The sequence below is a fragment of the Anopheles darlingi genome, chromosome 3 (genome assembly GCF_943734745.1).
Source record: "Anopheles darlingi chromosome 3, idAnoDarlMG_H_01, whole genome shotgun sequence".
NCBI classification, from domain to species: domain Eukaryota; kingdom Metazoa; phylum Arthropoda; class Insecta; order Diptera; family Culicidae; genus Anopheles; species Anopheles darlingi.
This window is the reverse complement of record NC_064875.1, coordinates 12,598,967-12,618,966: the sequence shown is the minus strand read 5'-3', so window position 1 is coordinate 12,618,966 and position 20,000 is coordinate 12,598,967. Positions and strand designations below refer to the sequence as shown.

Genomic DNA, 20,000 nt, shown 5'->3' with positions numbered 1-20,000 from the left:
TCACCTGCTTCAGACCTGACAGAATTCCGATCTGCGAAAGGACGAAAGGGTAGTTCGAACACTAAACACACTCAAGGTTTAGACACTACTTGGCTTGGCCTGCCCTGGCCTGGCCTGGCACCCCCACAACACCCACAACTGGAGCGCTCTAGCACTCGAGGAACCTTTCTATGGAACGATAAATCCGAGCACACACTTTGCTCCATATCTTACACCCTTTACCACCATCACCACTACCACTCTGCTGGCGTCGTGTCGCGTCCAACCACCAACCGACGCCGGCCCCTAGGCCAGCGAGCAATCGATAAAATAATAAAGGTGAATAAAATTTAAATTACATTCATGACCGTTGTGTGTTTGTCCTGCCCGGCCCTGCCTCTCCGTTGCCATCAACAGTCTGCCGCTTGTGTAGAGTGTAATCGGTTTTATGGCCAAACCACCCGCTGCGCGGCACCAGGCAGCAGCAGTGGCACCGGTGGTCGCCTCCGTGTCCGTTTGACACTTCGTCGAGCTGTCGAGCTGAGGGACCTCTAGTACACCGGCGACCGGAGATCTAGCTGCTCTTGCGCGACGCCTCAAGGCCAACCAATCGGGGGGATCGCAGGGCAGGTGGTAGAAGAGACAGAAAGAGAGCGAGAGAAAGGGAAGGAGAGAGGAGGTTTTGAACTAGATCTTCGGACACATCGGTGACCAAAACGTACCGAAGACGGAACATTTGATGGAACGGAGCGGGCCCGGCGGGGGGGGGGGGACAAATTAACGCGCGTGGAGGTTCTTTACAGCTCACGCGCCCGACGGTGGAGACACGAGAGCGAAAGAAGCGCCCAACCACCCCCTCAGGGGGTGGTGAGCTTGCAGCCCAAAACACACTACTCGTCAGCGATGGCGTCGTCATTATTTGCCAAGCCACTTCTTCTTCTTCTGTTTCTACTTCTTCACGCGGAGCGTGTGCATCGGTGGCGCGATCCTCTACGCGGGCCCCAATCCTGGGACGCGATCGTGACGTTGCGCCATTCGACCGGTGCGCGGATCGTTTCCTTTCTATTTGCAATTAATTTATGATTCCCTCGGCCACCGCTCTATCCTCGCTGCTGTTGCTGCTGCTGCCGATGGTGCTGGATGGATGCGAACTGGCCTTGGGGAAGAACGGTTGGGACCAGATCACCCCCTCCCCCTTTCCTGGGCTGACCATTTCTCAAGTGCTCGAGTGGCAAACGGAGTGCGCGACATTTTAGGACGTTTCGGTGAGACGCTCGAAGAGGCCTTGTTTCTCACACGCACGCCGACCCTGCACGAGGTCCGTTCGGTGATGGCGGTGGCACCTCCCAGATCCCCTTTCCAATTCCCCCCACGTTTTGAGGCATCGCACGCGGTGAGTGATTCATGTACGCAACACGCGCGCGCGAAAGTGAACGTCACATGCAACCTGCACCGGCAGCAGCAACAGCACCGGCGGCAGCAGATGGGACCCCGTTGCGGATGATCCCTCTCGATGCTCGATATGCTTGTTGCCTGGCCTGGCGGTTGCCTGGCAATTAAACGTTTTTCATTATGGTCGTAAAGTGCGGTAGAATGGAAGATAAACTACGCGAAATGGTCACACGAAATTGTGGCACCGAACCCGGAGATGCACCACCGATCGACCGACGCGTGAAGGGCGACATGGTACCGCTTTGCGGTGCGAGAAGCGGGTGGGAAAGGAGGAACCGGTGGTGTGGCGTGGTGTTAATTGTTATTTCATCGCCAATCAAATGCCCGTTAGCATGCGAGCATGAGTTTTAAGCACTGTTCGATGAAGGCAAATTAATTGGGTCTACACGTTGGGCGGCTTCAGTGACCAGAGAGAGCTATTTTAATCTGTAGAGAGAATTTTTCTTTCGGCGGAGCCTTTGCTTCTTATGTGTAAAATATTTGTACAAGAAAGGCGCTACAAATATTGCAATAACAGTCACAAAAGAAATAAGTTTTAGTAAATAAGGGGTAAAATTTCCATGTGAACAGATCTTTTGAAACCATTTTTAAAATCCATTTTGGGTTCTTTACCAGTTGTCATTGCCAATTGTGAAAACCGATAAAACTAGTCGACTAACCGCTTGTAGTAGCCATCAAAGGAAACCATGTTTCGAACTTCCACCACATTCGATGTCGGTGTTCACAAACCATTCAAGTGGAAATAGCGAACCGATACCAACAAATAGTAATCATCTAATAACTAAATTTATAAAGATCAATTTTATTAGAGTTTTTTTATTCTGATTGTATCAGTACTTTAAAAATTGCTTGTTCTATAGATACTCTAAAGATTGTTGGCTATTCTTCCTCCAAGGACTGTTGGATATCCTTGAAGAAAATGTCTCCAAATCTCAAAATGTCCTCACTTATGTAGTAAAATTGGAATTGTTAGATTAAAATTATTTTGATTCATTAAAACTTATTTGAGCGCTTGAAATGATGAGGATATTTTTTAAATATGTAAATAGAACTAGGTACTGCTGTTGTTGGCTAAACGATTATTTTGAGAAGCACAAAAAGGATAGTATTTCATTTCCAGAAAGCAACTAAAGGAAATGCTTTGGAAACCTATTTTCAGTAAAGCTCTCTTGTAGGAGATTATCCGCTTATCTTCGCCTGATTAATCACCACTCGAGAGCATCTGTTTCTCTGCCGAGAAAAACATCAAATAACAACATTACCGGGTGTGTGTAGGGCTCATAAATAATAATCGTAATACCATCAACGAAAAACCGTTGCACGAGAAAGCCCGGCCCATAACATTCGCCGCTGAATGCTTAAGATGCTCGATCTTGTACAACGTTTATGGCGCATGTTCAGCTCAGAGAAAAAAAAACCTATCCATTAGTCAACGGATCATCAGCAGATAAGCGCATTGTAATGCGGAAAAAGGGTCGATAATCCCGGGACGAATATCGTCCGCGATCGTGCCCGGTTCTTCATAAAAATGACAAAACTCCCTGTCCTAATCCACTCCATTAGGAACGGGGGAGGGGTTGCGTACAGGACCAGTTACCAATCGTCGGCGGCCGGTGGCCGGAGTGACCGGTGCGTGTCAGTGCGAATGAGGGTGAGGTGAGAAACACGTACCATTAATATGAGCATTTTATGGTACAAATTATGGTCTGTGTTCTACCCTCGGTTGGGGCTATTCGCACCGTATGTACCGTATGTCCACCAGTCCCCCAGCCCCAGCCCCGGGCAGATCTCCCATTTTTTGCCGTTCCGTTCTAGGGAACGGCCTCCGCCTCGGGTGAAGCGGACGGAATTTATGAGATGCCGCCACCAGGCAAGCCGATCACCGGAGGAAGGAAATTAAAGTACGTTTTCGAATTAGCCTTCGCAGCGATATAGTTTACAGCCAGTCCGAGGCGGAGCGGAGCCAAGTACAGGCTCCGTCGACTCTCGCTGATCCTTGCCGTCGTCTGCTGAACCAACGCACCAAGTCATAGAGCTCACGGGTTTTGCGCTTAAGTCGGAGCAACAGACAGACAAGATCGTCCGTCCGTTTGCGGTGAAATGAACGATTTCGATAAACTATTTGGCTTGGACAGTAGATTAGCTCGTTCATGACGATCGGATCAGCCGGTCTCAACGTCGTCGTCGTCGTCGTCGTCGTCGGATTGACCATGTCGATTAGACCATAAAACGAGCATTGGCGAGCTGCGTCTGTCAGAGCGCCGCTTGCAGTTGTGATTCTAGCACGGGCGCAATTACAGCAAACGTGCAATAAAGACCGCTAATGGGCAGTTCACATCGCGAGTGCGTGTGTTTCATTAGCGAAGAATGAGTGCGTGTTAAGGAGCAGAAGGACTTCTCAGACGACGACGACGACGACCCAAGCATCATGTTCCATTCATTCCAACTCTGCCAGACATTATGTTTGGGTCTTTATGAGCGACAAGTGATTGTGAATTCGTTACGGGACTCTCCTATACCAGGCTCAACGGTCTCTGCAGGAGTCGCAGACGTGGTACTAGTTGCAATGCATTGATGTTTCTCCAAAATACAACCCTGCTCCTGGTACTAGTCAATGTGTGCAATGGTATATACAATTCAATCGTTGGACTCTCGTGGACTCAATTACTCAAATCCCACTGGGGGATCCGCCTGATCCCGAGCGCCCCATTCAATCCCGAGAGTGTGTGTGCGCTGCTCCGGTTGGATTAAGATTGATCGATTGGTGGTGGTGGTGATGGTGGCGGGCATTGATTTTCACATCGTCCTCGATACGGTTTGCAACCAGACCAACCCAGGGCATGATTCCCACGCCATGACCGGGGTCGGGGGAATTGAAAATCCGGAGCGTTGTCTCCCGGCTTCCCAGGCTACAAAAACGAGTGCAAATCAAATTAGCTCATGAATTTTTCAAACTCGCGTCGGCGGGGCAGGGCAGGGCATCCCCTTGTGCGCCTCGTGACATCGGGCTAACGATTCGGGCAGGAGTCCCGGGGCCCGTTGTCGGACCGTCGGTCGGTTGGTCTGTCGAATCGGAGCTGGATTACGGGCGGGATTTTCCCAGCAGCCCAGCAGCAGCGTTACCGTTTGCCAACATTTTACACGCTCACCACACGACGGTGCGCATTGATATTCTGGCGAAACGACAACCACCGGTCGAGACAGCCACGTGTCGTCATGATGATGGATGGACATGTTGGTTTCAGGGGTTTGGGTGAAGCTATCCAGCGGCTAGACGGAACGGCAACATTCGCATCGGGACTTCCGGTTGATTTAAACGAAACCGCGGATAGTGGTGGTGCACCGCCACCTGCGATGGTTTTGCGATTGCGATTAAGAGATTGAGGTTAGGTTCAATACAACTGTCAAACGTGCGTACCGCGAGCGCCCTCTTATGGACGGCAGACATGCCCACTCGGCTCAACACTCGACTAGAAATGGGCGAAGGTCGGAACAGCAATCGTCGTAGTCGTCGTCGTCGTCGGTGCGATTGAAACGTTTCATTTCAGGAACAATACACAGTAGTTTGATGGATATCGGAACCGCTCAGATCGGGACGAGAGGTTTTCAATTCCATCCACAAATGCTCAACGCCAATGCCCCCCCAAACATACACTCGTCGCTTAATATGGGGCGAGCGTACCACAGAGCGTCTCCAGAGACTCGTTGTTCACCGATCTGTTGTGCAGCAAACCCCAGAGGTCGCCGTCGTCGTTGGCGTCGGCGTTCTTGAGTCGCGATATCGATCGAACGGGGAGCGAAGTGGATCAAAAACTTCAGCTACTTGACCTCGCTGCATGACCAAACCCTTCAAACAAGCCTTGCACACTCTCCGGGTGTTTTTTTGAGCAATGCGCACCGCGCACGAGAGTAACGAGATTAAAGACAATCGGCGGCAAATCGCCAACCTTCCAAGGGCTGCGACACTTCGCTCCTCGACGCTCGACACTCGTTGGCGCAAAAGAGGTCAGCTGGATCGATGGAGATTAGTCGAATCGAAGGTCCGGCTTGAATTTGAAAGGACAAACTCTCTGCTAGCCGAATGCACCATGAATCGAATGTCTATTCTCAAGTCTCTCTATTTCAAGTCTATTCCGAAATGCCGTGTTTTGATCCTCGCAAACTTGCAAACTAATAACATCAACAGCGCCAAAGAAGTACTTTTATGGGTTGAGTTAAACTTACTGCAACCTCCACCGAACGGTGCCACTCGGCTGGAAGTGGAACACACGTTGGCTGTAAGTAATGGATACCGACAGCCCAAGCCGATATCCGTGCTGCGATATAGTCTGCATTTTAAAAAACATCTCAATTATCATTGTAATCTACCATAAATTGACCGTAATATCAACAAGATCATTTAGAGAAGAGAAAAAAAAAGCGGGTAAGGGAAAACACGCACCAAACATTAGCAGTGCGGGAGCAAACCCGCTAATGTGAGGTGGAAATGACAAACGATAACAGCAAACCCCTACAACCGGCCAACGACACATACTCGGCGCGCGCGCGCGCGCGCGATGCCCGTACATCATGGCCGGAATGTTCCGGCCAGCCGGCACTTACCACGAGCTTTTCCCCCTGCTGTACGCACGACGCAACCTTCCTATACGCGGCAGCAGCAGCACCACCAACGACAGCATCCAATGCAAAACTACCCTTGGTGCCGCCGTTCGGCTCGATACACTCCATTAGAAGCACTACTCGTAATGGACGCACATAAACAGGTGAACCAGTTGCTTGTAGCGGTCGCTCCCTGCTCGCCAACGGTACGGAACTCTCCTCACCTCTCTCTGTCGCGCGCTCTCCCTGTCCTAAAACGGTCCGACCGATGCCGGGCACCGCGGATCATCAAACAAGCAAATCGGCCTCATTGGATGGGAAACAACATATCACTTTACATTTTAATTAATTCATTACGCTAACTAATGATACTCGAACGCGTTCGAACGGATCAGATCACCTCCTCCTCGAATGCCGACTTCTGCTCGACGTCGAAGCGTCGTCGTTGGCGTGTTTGGCGTTCTTCGGTCACTTTCGGAACCGGGGGCCACACCATGTTCCTGCTGGTCGAATTCGCGCTCGATGGCGCTCGATCTTCACATGTTCGCATAAACCTCTCCCCCCGGGATAACTCTCCTCACCTTCCAGTCGCGAGCCTCCACGAGAAAGGCGAACGCACAGTTATCGGAAAGTCATAACCGTGCCGCGGGCAGCCCTGCACCAGATAGAGTGATTCGAGATCAGAGACGACGGTCGACGATGACGATGCGCGTGTCATGCGCAGTTTTGACATTCACTTGTACTCGCCCGGGTGCCGATCCAGCGGGGACGACCGATCCATGGGATCGAGGATATCAGTTTCACCCGTTTATAAATGCGCGACGCGGGGCCATAAATCTTCTTGCCCCTCGGTGCCTTTCGGTTTGCGGGAGTTCCCGTCCCCCGGTCTGTCTGGCGTTGTTGCTGCAGTTGCTCTACTCTTCCGATCCGATCCGATCCGAGCCGATGGTGCCGCTCCCTTGCTTTCTGGTGCGTCATTTGTTAAGTGCAAGATAAGTCGCTGCCGCCGATTCGGTGGTTATTGAAGTGCAATTATGTCAACGCAAACCTCCCCTCCCTGCAACATAGAGGGTGCATGCCGGCGTGATGGTGTAATTGACCCTTAGCCGCAGCCATGTGATGTGTTGTGCGAAAAATTTGGACATGAGGACATGCGGTTATTCGATGGTTCGAGGAATTGGAATCGAACTTCGAATGGGGAGTAATTGATGTAGACAACATGTTTTGGCGGCTTGATTCGTCAGACATTTATGTGATTTGTTGATCGATGGCGTCGATGACTCGTGGAGGACGGCCAAACCGAGGGTTATTGGGAAATTCAGAATCCATAGGAGCAGCTACTACAAAAAAAAAGTGGGATCTACCAAAGTTAGTCAAACGTATCCTAACTAGCATTACTTCCTATACCTATAGCTTCTGCAACTTCTTCGAATCTCGTTCAAATATTAAAGTAAAACCTATGATTTCAGTTAATAAGACAACATAATTCTAACGTATTAGTTTATTCTCAACAATACAGTTAAACTGATCTTTCCAGCTGGTTGCTCTGCTTTATATATTCCCGAGCATAGCAACCAAAGTGAACTAAGATTCAACAATGATATAATACGCGACACAATTACTTCTAGGCTCTTATACAAAAAAAAGTATTAGGTCAACCAGTCAGAGTGCCCGGAACTCCCGGAACCGAATTCCTCATTTCCGCTGTCCAAAACATCACAACAATACACCTGAAATACGGCACAATAGCGGTGGCCACCACATTGCCGTTTCGATATCCTGCAGTACAATCTCTGGCCCCGCTGACGATGACGACGACGTGACCTTCGACTTGCCACGGCATTCCGGGATTCCGCCAAGAGGTGCGCACTCTCTGTAATTCCAAAAACAAGCCTCCAACAACCCCCCTTTTCGGTGGCTTTCCTCCACCCTTTTTTTCTATTCCTCCGAAGCGTCAGTGCGGTCGTCGGCATTACAGCACATTCACATACGAAATTACAGACCCCGGAGCGCCCTAGACAAGCGGCCGCAAGAGTTAAACCCGCGAAGCGGAGAGTTTCCCTGGAACTCGTCTTTCTGTCGTGTGTTTGTCCTCTGTAATTTCCGATCGGGCTTTCGGCATCTCACAACGGAGCTACAACGGAGGAAGCCGCGGTGTCAAAACGGTCTTTCAGTGGCGGCCGCGGTTCTTAGTTTTTGCGAGGTTATGTTTTCGCTCCTTCTCCAACTCCCGGCGCGTTTTGGCACTTCAAACGATCCGCAATGCGGCACAGAGCACGGCATGGCACGGTGCGTAGTGGTTGCTACGCATGGTGCCCTCGGTGCTGCCGTGAAACAACCTGTGCAACCGCCACCCGCCGGAGGCCAATTTGAGTGATTTCAATTAGACTGCACGGCTCGCTTCTAGTACCGCGCCTTGCCCGTGCCTAGCTCCTCCCAAAAACTGCCACAAGACGCGACGCCGCTAATGTGCGCGTCGGAATACGGCCGCCGGTCGCGGCCTTTAGGGCGTTTGAGGTGCTCGATTATGGAGGCGTACCGAATGGGGGTGGGCCGGCCACGGTAAAGGGGGCGCGCATAGAGATCGCAAAACAGGTGTGTAATTTATTGCCGCCACCAAATTTGGGCCTCCAGCGTCGTCGTCGACTTACAGTTGAGGCTCTCCAGTGGATTCCATCGAGCATCGGCCATCCTTTCTGGGACGTCGACGTTAAGGGAGTTGCATTTTTGCGCTAGTTGTGATTAGTGAAATCGGCAACACCCAATGCGTGGCGCGGAAACTCCTCCATTGGTCATATTCCGATAAAAATATAGAAGCCTGGGTCGTGATCTTCGGATACTTGATCGTGATCTTCGTAACAAACCGCTAGAGCTTTTGGTATACATTCCATGATATTTTATCATACAAAACCAACAAAAAAAAACCAAATCCAATTCCTCACCTTCTACTAACAAATCACGGCGAATGGGTGAAAATCGGATCGTACTTTCGAAACCGCCGGGGGGGGATGATCAATCAATTCATTGCCGGCTGCTGGCTACAAGATGCTCTAATGCTATGTTTCGCACCCGTTTTTTTGGAGGGAGTGCACTTCGCGCTAGTTTTCTTTTTTTGCCATTTTCCTTCATGAAAGTGAGATCTCATGTACTCATCGTCTACTACGCTGACGAGCACTTGTAGTGGGTGCAAAGTACCGACGGAGTAGTTGAAGAAAATTATATATCCGGTGGCTTACGGTACGGTCTGCCTATTCCTGCCTGGTTGGTTGCTGATCGCCTTTTTTTGGGGCAAAACTGTGGCGGATGATGAAAATCGTCGACCGTTGTGTGGTTTAAAAACGATCACCCGGCTTGGCTTTTGATGGATTTAACTAACCAGCGAAGGAATTCATCTTTATTTCAATGACTTAAAGCCTTAGTAGTGAACACATTTTTTGGTCTCTTTGTGCTATACTGTGTATATTATATCAACAGTAATTTAGGAAGGCTTTAATGTATCTAAAAAGATGCTGCACTGCTGTTGCTCTAATGAACACGATCCGTGATCCATGATCATCATGATATGTTTGTAGCATTTTCTCAACCATTTTACCCAGAAGTTAGCTGTAATTGAGACGCATTACTGCAATACCTTCTTGCTCGAATATAAACGGATACTGATCTTTACACCTTTCGGTGATTGTGACCAGTGTCAACCGCGACAGCAAACACACACACACAATGCGCCTCACCCTATGGCAGCCAAGCCCGTCCGTATTACCTATTCCATCGATAAACGGATCCCCCCACCTGAGAACCGGACGACGACGGTTGCAGCAGTTTGATCCACGACTGCGGCCCTGCTGGCTGCAATTTCTATCGGAACGTCACGATCCGCTCCGTGGCCGGCGACACCCTCGATTCCCTCGAGCCCCCTTTCGGAACGGCCCTTCGCTGACTTTCTTCGTTTCGATTTCGCTCTCTCTCGCTCTCTCTCTTCTGCTGTCACTTCCTCGACACGTTCGTTTCGTGGCGTGGTCCGACGGTCCCATGGTGGTACCACTTTGGCAATAAAAACATTCAAATATGCATGCATTACAGATGTAGACGACAACTTGGCAACGGCGACGACAACAACAACGACGACGACGACGACGACGACAAAAACAAACACAACCGGCCCCACCGGGAGATAAATGTGATAAAATGTTACATTCATTCGCTGTACGTGACCCAAAAGATGGGGACGCGGGATGGAGACCCCGCCACAGTGCATCTTGGGCAAGGTCCCCTGCAAGCCCGTCCTGTCGTGACCTGTCGTCGCCATCATCCAGCCCCTCAGTCCATACCGACGACCGACCGCCGTTGTCCAGCCGCGCGATCCCTCTCCGGATCAACGGCACGGCCCACGGAAGCCCAAGGCATCATCTTGTGTTTTTCCGCGTCCCTTCACCACCACCACTACCACAACCACTGGCCATCATCCTCAACATCATCCTCATCATCATCACCGTCCGCGGCCGAGGTTGGGTTGGGCGCCCGGAAGACAAAACGAAAAGAAATCTTCCTCGCGACACGGCTCCAGGCAGCCAGGCAGGCAGGCAGGCAGAGCGAAGATCTGTGGCCACAGATCGACGCGGGTGTCACGTCACGACACAACAGCGGCAACAGCAGCGAAGAGGGCCGCACAAGAAATATGGGATTTTCTTCCCAGATTTTCTCCCCTTTTTTCCGGGTGGTTTCCGGAGGGAAAGGAGAAGGTGTGTCAATTTATAGGCCATCTTGGGATCTTCTTCAATTCGCGGCGAGGTGGCTGCTACGGGGAGGGGCCTGTACATTGTAAAGGCCACGCAGGGCACCGAACACCGGTGTACCGGAGAGCATGCCAGCATGTTTCGCCTGTTTGGATGATTTCTTGCCAGGCAGGGCATGTTTAAATCTATCACTACAGGATTTTCTGAAAAAAATGTGACCATTCCCTGAGATCTAGTAAACCATGAGAAGGCATCAAAGTCAACTGGTTGAAAAATTGGGATCGAGAAGCTGATCATCAGTCAGATTTGACAGCACCCGTTTGCATCCCGTCCTTTGCTAATATGCAAATTATCTTCCTGTCCTGTACCTGACCACCACCACCCGCTAGGGCCCAGGAAACGATTTCTCAAAGCACGCAAACACATTTCAATCAGATTTACATAATATTATTGTCTATCGATTTGAATAATGAAAATGTATTTCTCCCCCGGCGGGGGGGTTACTCCTTGGTCCGTACCCCACCACCAAACGGTTGCTCTGAGAACAAACCTTTGAGGTTAGGCTGCAACGCTTCGCTTCTTGCAAAACGAAGCACAACGGATGATGTCGCAAACCGAGCGCGCCCTATCCGTTTCGCTATCTCGTCTCCGTTATACTCCGCCACAGCACGACGATCACGCTGCCCATTTATGCTCATGCACCCTGGCACCCAACCCCCGGCACCATCGAATCGCCCCTTCTAGTGAGCCCTTTGGGCTTGGGGGCACCGTGCAGGCACCGACACCGAGCCGGGCCGGGAGCAAAAAAAAGACAAATAATCTGTTCCGTCGCGATGTAGCCACCGTTTGGCAGACCAGGACCGGGACCAGGACCGTCGGCCCCCCTGGGCCGTAAAGAACAATGATGGAAACAAGGCGTAGATGTCACCGGGACCCACCGCGGGAGTGGCCCTGCTGAAAGGAAAGGTTTTTATCCGTTCGGCGTTTGATGCTCGATGCTCGGTTTCTAGGTCGCAAAGCCTTCTAGGTTGCGCCCTCAGCTGCTCTCATCATGCTCTCACCACCGGCCGGGCACGATAGCCTAACTACCGGACTAACGGTGATGGCGAATATTTTATGCGCTACCGATTGCTACCAGCTGATACGCGGTATCCTCTCCTATCCTCCTTGTTTTGTTTTTGCGAATCCACTGGATCCGGGCACCTGCTTCGACCCATCTACAGGACCGTACGTCCACCGGGATCATGAACGAACACATTGGAAGATGGGTTTGAAACAGGAAAAGGAGGAGGTAATTGTTGGATTAGAAGAGATATACTACGCCAGCGACTACGACGACGACAAGGCAACACCTTTCGACGGGCTATGGTGGTCAGTCGTGTCGCCGCGTCGCGCATCGAAACTTCTTCAATTATCGTGCCTCGGTGTCTCCGGGTTTTTTTTTTTCGCACGACTACAGAGTGACCGCACGGCGGCGGCGAGTTATTGTCATTCTTTTGCGCAATGTTACCCCATTAACCACCAGTTCCAGGAACAATTTTATGGTCCCTGCTCTGTCCACTTGTCCGACGAGTGCATTTCCGGATACCGCGCCTCTTGTGCAGATCGTATCGTTCCGAGCTCCGGAGTCGTCGTGCGTACCATAGAAAGTTGGCGCACCAGGACCACCGGGGGCGAACAAAGATCTAAGGGATCATCGTCGTGGCCAGGGAATGGTAACGGAAAGTGTAGCGCATAATTGAGGATCCCTAGCTACGGATTGACTCACTGTCTGTCTCGGGCAACCGAAACAAAGCAAAGCGGAAATCGCAAACGACCAACGGTGTAGGGCTTTTAGGGACTAAATCGAAGCACTTTACAACCGCTCGGATCATGCGGTCACCATGGAGCGTCGAGTCGTGCGCTCTGCGCCCTCTTGCAATGGTTGCTCCGATTGGTTTACGCAACGGTCGGTGCGTGCTTGAGGATACAAATTTATGAGCGGTGCGGGCCAGGCTGGATGGAAAGTGAGATCCATCTGGCATCTGGCAATGTCACGCTCGGTGCGTGGACATATTTGAGGCAGGGCAGCATGCAGGCCCTCTAGAAAAAAAGAACAGAAAAGCTTACATTGAGCTGAAACTGGGAACAGTTTTATTAGAGAATATCCCGTATGTGTCATGCTCGTATGTAGATCATAAATGTGATCCAACAGTAATGGGATCGTGAGCCTGGTGAGGCATTATTGTTGTGCAGCTTATGACCGATCATTCAGCAAGCCAATGGACCTGTAGATCGTAAAGCTTTAGTTGGATCAATCATCAACGCGAAACACTGTATCCTGTCGCGTCATTTACTATTTTCTGCACCATGTGCAAGCAAATGTAAACAAACTTAGAGAGACTGAGTAAAAGGTAAAAATGTGTAGCTTCCCCTTCGGGGACACTACTATATTTTTGCACTTATTAGCATGCCCGAATGGTCAGGACCTTCAATAAATTTAATCACTATTTTATCGAGCTGCACTGCAGCAAACCTTTGTCGCTCATAATGTCATCCAGCACTTATCGGTTATCGCCACCAAGAGTGGCCGCGGTGAACAGAAGATGCCGCCACTTTTGTCGCAACCGAAAGCAAAAGTTTTCCCGCAGCGATGCCGGCTGGCCATTTCCTTTCGCCAAATTGTTGGCCTCCAGTCGCCCAACTGGAAGCTCAATCGCCATCCACACACAAACAAACACACACGCACTACCTTTCTCTCCTGCTGCTGCTGAGGCTGCTTCTGCTCCTGCTGCTAGCATAAATTGCGCGCGCATCATTTCGCTTTATGGACAACGTTCGATCGATTAGGAGCGAGTAACAGGTCCCCTCGCGCAGGTGACTAAATGCAACACAAAAACGCTCTTTGTGCATTGGTTTCGTCTTCACCAAACTGTACGGGAGCGCGCGCGCGCGCACTCTTATCGCTCACCGTTAATTCGGCATCGATCGTTAAGTCCGTCCGTTCCGACCAGCACCACAAGAAGAAAAAAATGAAGCACAAGCCGCGGCTAAAAACATAAATATGCTCCAGCGCTCACCGCGCAGTGACAATTTTAACTCTTCCTCATTTTCGGCTCGAGCATCAATGTGATGCTTTCTGTTTTTTTTATTATCATACCTCCAAACTCCAACTGGCCAATTGTGCCTTTCCCCGTTGCAAAACGGTTGACCTCGCGGTGACTCGCGTGATATGCGCGCGCGCTCGCAAGGGAGTCCGCAGCTGCCGGGCTGACCCCGTCGCAGATCGGTGGCCATCGGTTTTTATTTTATCGTTCGCATCATTGCGCCAGCGAGTGCCGGGCGGTTGGCGTAAGTTATGGGCCACTCAGGCGCCCGGATTTTCGAGTGAGCTTCCCATCGTGCCCCGATAAGCACCGAGCGCTGTTCCTGCGAAATTGCGGAGCTTCATCCTCCGCGCTTCGCCACGTTTATTATTATAGTTATTATACTGTTGGTGGATTTTTCGGGAGTTTTGCGGTGGCGATGGTGAATCGGCGAGGTCAAGCGACGCTTAACTTATCGGGTGAAAGAATCAGGCGCAAGCGGTGAGCGGCCACCACAAGAACTGGCCGACAACGACGACGACGCAGCGTAGGGAAGCGAAGGATTGCAGCCCTTGCGCAGGTGGCATAAGCGTACGGAGTTGATTGCATTTTCGTTTACTGTCGTGTAATGTAGAATGGCAGAACGGAGCTTTCGTGGATCACCATTGGCGTTCAATTGTTTGAGAAATTGTCTTGTTGTATCCGATTGATAAAGCCATTCGACATTGAAGCATTGCAGACATCTTCAAATAAAAGTATAGACAACGATTGATACCCAATCATACCACGCCACCTCTTATGACACACTTCCACAGCCTGAATCAACTGCAGACCTGGCTAGAGGGAACATTATACAATCTCCTGTATCGCGTCACCTATGGCCGATCACCTTTGACCGATCGAAAAGATTAACTCAAGATTATCGCGCTGATTGAACCGGATCGCTACTGATCTTTGGCAGGGAGATCGGCAGGCAGGATGCACGCGCGCGCAAGGCAACACTTTAGGCGTGCATCGTAAAAAGAAATCTCGATGCTCCGGAGGACCGATCGGTGTGTAAAACTACGTGGGACAAATGGGCACTCACTTTACGCACCACCAGCACCGCCAGTTGCCGGTTGATTTTAACACCGAGATTTAGATAAACTGTCCGTTTACTGTCGGTTCGGCCTTGCGCATTTGAAAGTGTGTGCCGGGTCCAACAGCAGGGACCACATTATGCCCCCCTAGTGTGCTGCTCTTAATCCAAACGCTCTTGGTTTATTAATTAAAGTTGAAGCTTAAGGAAGTAAGAATGATCTTAGAAAAGGTTAAACCTTAATTGAATATCACATTGCCCCAAACACTATATTAAATTAATTCCGGGATTATAACCCGTACCAAATCATTCCGACACGAAAGGCACACCTCGCAAACTCATTATTCGCGTATTTTGTCTCATTCCCAGACCTGAAGAGTACCGCCATACGGATACGCAGCGGACTACTGAAACGACCTCCTCCACCACTCATCTCAGCCCCACACCTGCTCGCGTTAAAGCACAAAACAGAAGACCTGTAAGTATATTGCCGCACAATCCCCGTGTGTTCGTGTGTGTGAGAATGGAATCGAAACAAACAAAACACATAACCATAACCGCGATTCGGCGCGAGTCTTATCCCGTGGTAACGACTGTTTCTTGGTGGAGCTTATACCGGGGATTCCTTCAATTCAGTTCAGTACCTCTCGAATGTTGGATTTTTTTAAAAATAATAATAGTAGGCTCTGTCCTCTGCTCTGCGAGAAGTGTGTGAGAATTCGATTGACGGAATCGTTGCTTTTGTATTCGCCCATATTACAGATACTTCTCCCTGGCCAATAACAACAACAACAACAACAGCATAGAGGATGACGCTTCAGATTATGCGACCGATTTGGCCACCGGCGATGGCAATGGCAGGAATGTATCCCCTGCGGCATTCTCGCCAACCCACGCGCAGCTTCTCACGACGCTGTGTGGTGCGGCATCGGCGATGGTGGCCAACAGTGGCGGTGCCGAAGCGAAAACCAAGCACAACAACGGTACCAAGCAGCTCGAGCTGGCATCACCGCCGGCCGGTGCTGTGGCGCTCATTCCGGCCGACAACAACAACAGCATCGGCGTAAGAAACAACAACAATTACCCGAGCGATGAAAGCGACGAAACAAAACCGAGTACCTTCCGGGAGGCGTACCATCATCCTCTGTACGGTGGTGGCAACTATTGTGTTCAGCCGCAGCCACCAAGTCCACCTCACCACCAAGCGGAGCATAAGGCCGCCCTACAGCAGCTGCATCGCCATTCGCAACTCTTTCCGGCCCAGTTTGCAGCGGCTGCAGCCGCCGCAGCCGCCTTCTCCGTGCACCACCACCACCACCAACAGCAGCAGCAGCAGCAGCAACAGCATAAGGATGAGCTGCTGGCCGGACGAAGCCACTCACCGTTAACGCTGCTCGATCAGCGACGGTTGCAGGAGCAGCTACAGCAACTGTCGGCGGTCGGGCCACCGGTATCGAAGCTGCTGCCCGGATTACCGGGCCAGCTCGCTGCCTCGATCGCATCGATCGCTTCCAGTCTGCCGAAGATCCATCCGCTGAGCGAAACGGCGACGGCCGCCTTCCAGCGACTGCTGGAGCAGCAACCGGCCGTGGCCGCGGCCGCACCCAATTCGCCCGCCAACAGCGGTGCCACGGGATTGTTTCCGCGGCCGCGCAACAGTGCCGGCCCGAGCCCGGATCGTTACACCGGCAAACTGACCGATCTGCGGCATCGTTCGTCGAACGGGAATGGTCCAACGGGCGCCGGTGGTACTTCGGACGGTGGCACGGAGATGGCTGCGGGTTCGGAAACATCAGCGGCGAGGAAGCGAGGCAACGGTACAACCAGTGGCGGCAGTAGTAGTAGTAGTAGCAGCAGTCATCATCCTCGCCATCACCACCAGCATCTTCAATTCAGCTCACCAACATCACCACCTGCGGGAAGCGTTGGGTTCAGTAGTGGTAGCAGCGCCGCTGACCAGCACCATGATCATCACCACCACCATCATCATCATCATCACCATCAATCGGGATTGTCGATGAAGGGGCTTGCGAAAAACCGCAAAATCCATCGCTGTGATGCAACCGGCTGCGATAAGATGTACACCAAGAGCTCCCACCTGAAAGCACACAAGCGAACACACACCGGTAAGTGCTGGCAAACGCTTCGGGGCATTCCTGCCCTGCCCTTGCCCTGCTCCGCATTCTTCTAATCCACATCTCTTGCGTCTTCCCCTTTCTTTGCTGGCCGCAGGTGAAAAACCTTACATCTGCACGTGGGAGGGCTGCGTATGGCGGTTCGCTCGCTCCGACGAGCTGACCCGGCACTACCGGAAGCACACCGGCCTCAAACCGTTCCGCTGTAAGCTGTGTACGCGCTGCTTCAGCCGATCCGATCATCTGTCGCTGCACATGAAACGCCATTGATCGACGATCGACCACCGGACCGGGAATCCCGCCGACCTGTTCTTATGAGAAACACCACCCCCTGCCCCCCCCCCCCCACCCACCTGTTCCTTGAGCTGCGAAACCCGCTGCGGGCCACCGCGAGGGACCGAAGAACGTTCTGCCAGTAGCGCCGTGCCGTGCATCGTCGGGCAAAAAAGAAGAAGACAAAAAAAACGGAGATGCCAGCAACTATCAATGAATCTCAATACAATTGTACTACAGGTTAAGTTATTTGCTAGTTAACGGTTGTTAACGTTCTCTCTCTCTCTCTCTCTCTCTCTCTCTCTCTCTCTCTCTCTCTCTCTCTCTCTCTCTCTTTCTCTTTTTCTCTACTCGGTTGCTTCTCTTGAATTCCCCAGGACACTACACAATGTCTATTCAATTATTGCTCTTGCTATAACATCTTTCATCTCTTTCACTCGTTTGCATTCAGAGTTGTGGAAATTGTGTAAATGTGCATTTCATTTCCGGGACCATCTCTAGCTTGTTCTTTAGTTTCGATATTTTTTTTTCTTATAAATTCATAAACTCTCTCTCTCTCTCTCTACACGCTAAACCTTGCCAGCCTTTATTGCTTTAGTTGAAACCCATAATTCCTATGCGCGAAGACAAGAAGCATATAGCTATAGATATGGATAAGTAGATCGATAGATAGACAAACACACCGATGAGTGTGTGTGCTGCTCATCACTCTGTTACTCATCGTCGCGTGACGTCGTCACCGTCGTAGTGTCCGTGTCGTAGCGATAACCATTCCATGGAGCCAGTTCTTTTTTTTTTTAATAATGTTTACGTCTCTAAGCTCATAAAAACAAACAAACCAACCAACGGAAAATGGTAGGACAGTTAGGATAGTAGCATACTTAGATGAACGTACGTAGAGCAATTCAGCAAATCCCGACCGTTTTTAGTTGATTTAGTTCTTCTTCCACCGTCTCATCAGCTCGGCTCGTAGTAGGCGCCCAACATGGGGTCGCTGAAGTACGTAATACTCAACCGCTCGAGTACTCTGCTAGCAAGGCGCTAGCTCCTTCTGAAGCTTCTTCTCCTTCTGAAACCGGCCAGTCAATAATCTGTGTTCTTCGTGGTGCCACACACACACACACACCACATGCCGGAGCCATGCGGATGCGCCATGAGAAAGGGAGTCGTACGGCGTTGCGAATGAACGGTTGGAATGTGGAACGGAAAGTGCAATGACGATAAATCCCAAACTAGTGCTGTAAGAGTCTCGAATCGATTTTATATCCGATTTTTTTGTGTTTACCCTCGAACCCCCTCCCCAACCCCACCATCCATTTTGTTAGCTCGGTTGTAAGCTGTTTTAGCTCATTTTTGTTTTAGTGTTTATTATTATTATTATTATTATTGTATTGTGTAAGTTTTTCTATTTTTATCTGTTTGAAGAAGTGTTGTTGTTGGATGTTCGAGAGAGAGAGCGTTACGGGCGGAATTCCTTACTTTAGTAGTACAAGATGAGCGCCCCACTCTCGGTCCTAGATCGAGGTGGCCAACGAAAGGGGGCTGTCCCCCAAATGATTCCAACCGTGATTAAAAAAAGGAATGCCCAATGGGAAAAGGAAAATTCGGAAAAGTTCATGTTCGAGAAAACATAATAACATAAGAGAGAGAGAGAGAGAGAGAGAGAGAGAGAGAGAAAGAGAAAGAGAAAGGGAAAGAGAGAGAGAGGGAGACGAGAGAGACGTGGTGCGAGATACCTGCGATGATATTCTACTATTCGAGATAAGCGTAGCAAACCTGCCGATACGAACGGAGGCGTAACTGAAGGCCAGATAGATTTAAACGAATGTAAACGCAAAAAAAAAACCTGAACCATACGCAAGCAACCCGCGCGCCAGTAAGCTCCCAACCCTGCCCAAAAAAAAACAAACTGCTTCTCAGCCGATTTCCCGACAGAGATTAGTTAGCAAATCGTGGCCAGACCGACAGAACGGAACACGCTTCCGGTCGTTGTTGTTGCTCTACACATCCTTCTTCCCTTCTTGCCAGCCAATTGTTAGACCAATTATTTCTTGCCCAACCGAGATGAGATGGTTGCTTTGTGGCGAGCATCTAATGCTCGTATAATATGTGCTATCAGGTGGTGAGGATCGCCGCGCAATGACCACAGAGAGGATAACCCTTCTCCGTTTTATGAAACTGAATGGACAGCGTTAAAATGCCAGTATTGTTTAATGTTTTACTCCTTAAGCTAAGAATGTTGTTTTGTAACAGTCGCCGTTGCAGTTCGCTTCCTTGTTCCTCTCCCTTCCCCGTTGCCTTCCAATTTTACAATCCAACCCCACACGACTCCTTCTTCCCGTCTCCTATCCCCTCCCGATGATACATAGGCCTTTGCCGGTCCTACAAAAAACAGGACATGGAACGGCGCGGACTGCAGCAGGCATTGAGACAGTGACAGTTTGGTGCGATTGAGATTAAAGGCCGGCAACATGTTTTTGTTTCTTTTTTTTATTTTCTTTTTGGTTTATTTTTTATAACACAATCGTTTGATGGAAAACAATAAAAGATGAAACACACAGAAAACTGCACCGCTACCGCAACCGCAACAAAGCGGGGCCGTGGTCAGGGGTGCGGACGAATTTATGCCAATCCGTAGAGTAACCCGATGTGTCCTGAGGTGCGCCTCCATTACCTCCACGTGTGC

General features: G+C 50.5%; 2 protein-coding genes across 6 annotated transcripts in view; one reads left to right on the top strand and one right to left on the bottom strand.

Moving 5' to 3' along the window:
• The window catches only part of LOC125953888 (dendritic arbor reduction protein 1), a 129,965-nt gene extending 112,326 nt beyond the window's left edge, over positions 1-17,639 (top strand). Inside the window, exons 4-6 of the mRNA XM_049683711.1 lie at positions 15,276-15,384; positions 15,669-17,032; positions 17,139-17,639. Coding sequence (XP_049539668.1) covers positions 15,276-15,384; positions 15,669-17,032; positions 17,139-17,311 — 1,646 coding nt within the window. The 3' untranslated portion in view covers positions 17,312-17,639. The remainder of the gene's footprint in view (positions 1-15,275; positions 15,385-15,668; positions 17,033-17,138) is intronic.
• A 16-nt stretch (positions 17,640-17,655) lies between these two features.
• LOC125953880 (kinesin-like protein unc-104) overlaps positions 17,656-20,000 on the bottom strand; it is a 37,256-nt gene continuing 34,911 nt past the window's right edge. For 4 of the 5 annotated variants that reach the window (XM_049683692.1, XM_049683694.1, XM_049683695.1 and 1 more), the window contains one exon: positions 17,657-20,000. This exon is cut by the window's right edge and continues 4,680 nt beyond it. The gene's annotated coding sequence lies outside the window, so the exon portion shown is untranslated. The other variant, XM_049683696.1, reaches the window with a different exon arrangement.